At 41.5% G+C, this 3,714-nt stretch overlaps 1 protein-coding gene across 1 annotated transcript in view; it reads right to left on the bottom strand.

The window, feature by feature from the left end:
* ubtd1b (ubiquitin domain containing 1b) overlaps nucleotides 1–2,991 on the bottom strand; it is an 11,065-nt gene extending 8,074 nt beyond the window's left edge. Inside the window, exons 1-2 of the mRNA XM_017433615.2 lie at nucleotides 2,738–2,991; nucleotides 423–580 (exon numbers count right to left, since the gene is read on the bottom strand). Of these exons, the coding sequence (XP_017289104.2) occupies nucleotides 423–580; nucleotides 2,738–2,912 (333 nt within the window). The 5' untranslated portion in view covers nucleotides 2,913–2,991. The remainder of the gene's footprint in view (nucleotides 1–422; nucleotides 581–2,737) is intronic.
* Nucleotides 2,992–3,714: the final 723 nt, after the last annotated feature.

Genomic DNA, 3,714 nt, shown 5'->3' with positions numbered 1-3,714 from the left:
TTATGGTGAAAACACGGCGCCGCACAGAAAGCTGCTGCCGTAAAGCATGTCGCAAACCCACACGTAAAGCAGCGTCATGTCGCAAAACGGAGGTTCTTCGCAAAATAGTTATTTTTTCTTCTTATTTATCACTTGTATAAACTGAATGTATGCAAAGTGACAACACTAATACATTCGTCGTAGGCTACGTTATGAAATATTTACATGAATCATTGATACAATTATGATAGAAACGATAGAGACGATAGAAGAAAATATATCACGATAGACCCCCACGATTGTATCGTTATATTGCCCAGCACTATCTCAATTTAAATTTTATACCCTATTTATGCAGATTGCATGGATTAGCACAAACATGGGCCACTTTATTACCAATGTAGGGAATTACAAACATCTCAGAGCTGTGCTCATCTTGGTACCTTGAGCTGGAATTCTTTCTTGGATGTTGCAGGGGGTTCGGGGCTGTCGTTGGTGTCCTCATCACTGCATTCTGAGATAAGGTTGACAGGGGGCGCCAGACAGTAAACAGGCAGCTGGTAGCGATTGCCGAGTTCATCGTAACATTCTGTTAGAGTGCCTGTTGAGCAACGTCAAAGCAAAAAGCAAGACATGACATTCAAATCAAAGAGAACAAAGTTACAGGCCTTAAAGGAATGCATGTCACCCGCTGCCTTTCATGTCAGAGTTCAAGACTAAAGGCTTTATCATACCCCATGAGAAGTCACAAACTCAGCTTTCATTGATGTGGTTGCATGACAAAAATTTTGTCATTTTGTTCTCATAGCAGCTTTGTCTGCCGATTCTCGACACAAGGCCCTGGCTGAACTTTTTCTCACAAGGGGTTTGCACCAAATATTGTGCGATTGGTCAGAAGTTGTTGTGGATGTTTATGTGGAAAAAGACCATGAGCTTTAATGGAATCATTTTGCTGCTACTGCTCCACTAAGAAACAGCTGGCCGAGGCTGTTAGAAAATACAGCTGTTTTTACAACTGTTCTAGCAAAAGTTATAATTTTATGAATTTAAAAAGATAGGCAGTTGACGAAAAACTTGTTGAAGGGACTATCACAGATATTGTGCAAGGAGGAGATTACACTGTGAAACAGGTGGCTCTTCGTGGGTGTGGTGGCCGGGAGGAATTAAGCCTCAGCATAGGGACACATTCCTTTTGTTTGCTCATTATTGTGCACGGTCAAATTTGAAAATGCCAAACAGCGTGTACTGCCTTAGTCTGTTTAATAAAAATGTATGGTCATGGTAAGGGAAGTAAAAATCTGTACTAGGAAAGGAGAGTTGAGAAGCCGGCAGAAAGAAACCTTCTTTAGGCTGGCTTCAAAAGTTAATCAGATTGTAGATCTATGTACATCAAATGGATATACTTGGTGACAGGCGATAAATATGATACAACATGAAAATATGTAGAGGCCTTCTACAGGACATTTTATGAAGTAAGAATGACTGAATAGGGATCTATGATAATCGAAAAAATTATGTGCGATATTGTTTAATATTGGTATGACAACATCAATTGCGATTACCTAAATTTTCCTCACTCCTCATTTCTCTTCTGTCATCACTATTATCTAGACCAGGTGTGGGAATCAAGGCCAGTGAGAGTCCGTTGGACTGACCAAATATATTTTTCAGACCCTCCAGGATTTTGCGATGTTGCGATCGCAACTATTAACGCAAAATCAAAATCAAACCCTGCGAAATCGCAACTTTTTGCAACTTTGTCCAAAACACCGCAACTTTCCCGCAACTTCAACCCCAAATATCTCACGAAGAAGAGATGTGACGTCACGTCCTGTTAACATCAGAATGCCGGGAGCATGCAGGAGCAGCAACTGAAGCGAAAATGTGCGCTAATGATTCACATTTGCCCACAAAGATTTCAGCAAAGGACCGTGCAAAACACCGCAGTGAAGTTAGTTTGAAGTTGGATATTGGATATTCGCGCTCCGCTGAGTTAGCGGCATCTAGCTCACGGCTGACCCAAAACAGGAACGCTAATGTCAGCCAGCCGTCACTAAGTGAACCACCTCGTGAGAGTAGGGGCCAGCAGAGAACGGCTGGCCGACATTAGCGTTCCTGTTTCGGGTCAGCTGTGAGCTAGATGCCGCTAACTCAGCGGAGCGCGAATATCCAACATCCAACTTAAAACCAACTTCACTGCGGTTGCAAACCAGTTTCCTACCCAGCTGCATGAGAGTGGGGGGAAAGCTGTTTTGCACGTCCTGCAGTGTAATCATGGAACATAAACGCATCGACAAACACTTTGTGTCTGCAAAACATGTGAGGAGAGCTGCAGATGAGGGACAATCCAGAAATGGTCATGAATGTCAGTTTATAGGCTATCAAAGTTCTCAAATAAAGCACCTTTTGAGAATGTCAATGTTTGTTGGTAATTATCTTACAAAACTAGTAAGTATTTTTGATTTATATATTAAAAGAAAAGTTTTTTTTTATTGATTTTAGTAAAAACAAAAAAATCGCAACTTTTAAGAAAATGCCCCGCGAAATCAGGTATTTTAGCCCGCAACAATCACAAAAAATGCCCGCAAAATCCTGGAGGGACTGATTATTAGTAGTAGAACAAAAATGCACAGTGCTTTAAATATATTGGCTTATAATTCACTGAAGTTCTTTGCAACATTTATAGTGTACTCCCTAATACTGCAATGATGATAAATTTGTGATATGTTGTGCAATGACTGATTGTTTGTTCCCTCACCATGTGGCAGTGTAATACTGGCCCCATCGACTATAGCCTGGGCGAGTTCATGGTCATTGCACTCCAGGGCTACAGCAGCAGCTTTCAAGGCGTCCCAGATCTCCTTACGGCCCTCGAAGGCTGGTGCAGTGTCCCAGAACTCATCCCGCTTGCTGCGTAGCTGGCCCTCGGTCATCGGGTACTCGCTCTTCCACTTGGGTCGGTCTTTTTTCAGAGGCTCGTTACGTCCTATGGTGAGCACAGACAGAATTAATGTCACATTTTCAACACGTATACAGGTATTTCAGCGGACAGGATGGAGGCATCAAGAGAAAGTCCAAAAATTCCAGTGCAAAAAAATTCCTCAAAAATAACTCATCAACAACTACCTATCAATGTATTCTGAACAGTTTCCATGAGAAAACCAATTGGTTACATTTACATTCAGCGTCTGTCAACAAAAGACTCTTTAAACTCCTGATATCTAAGAGACTTTCTAAAACCCTGGAAAAAACAATAAATAAATAAATACCCTATAAATGCCTGTTACATGTTTTATGTGCTGATTGTAGGTTGTTACCCATAGTACCCAATAGGGGCGCTGTAGTTTGGTTTATGTTGAGTTAGTGCCTTCATTTAAACAGTAGAATAAGAGGAAGTGTCGCTAGCCTCCTGTCAGTCAGCACTTTGGGCTGAAATATCCCACGGACAAGAGGAAGAGGAGGATATTCTTCATCTTAATAACTCTGGACTGTAGCGCACATTCTTCAGAGCAGGCTAAAGGTAGCGCGACACGGACTTTACCGCCATAAACTTTGCAGCCCTCGGATAGCGGAGCGAGGTACATGTTTAAAGCTCTATTGTGAAGTTAGCGTTATTATTATATGTTCATGTTTTGTGTCAAACAACAGCACTTAAGCAAATGTATTTTATTTTCTTTTAGTTTTCACGGTGTATTCGAAGCGCGGTGTATTCAGTGCAACAACTTGGTCTCAAAA

Source organism: Kryptolebias marmoratus, linkage group LG2, assembly GCF_001649575.2.
Source record: "Kryptolebias marmoratus isolate JLee-2015 linkage group LG2, ASM164957v2, whole genome shotgun sequence".
Classification (NCBI taxonomy): domain Eukaryota; kingdom Metazoa; phylum Chordata; class Actinopteri; order Cyprinodontiformes; family Rivulidae; genus Kryptolebias; species Kryptolebias marmoratus.
The sequence above is the reverse complement of the archived record's forward strand: the minus strand, read 5'-3'. Positions and strand labels throughout refer to the sequence as shown.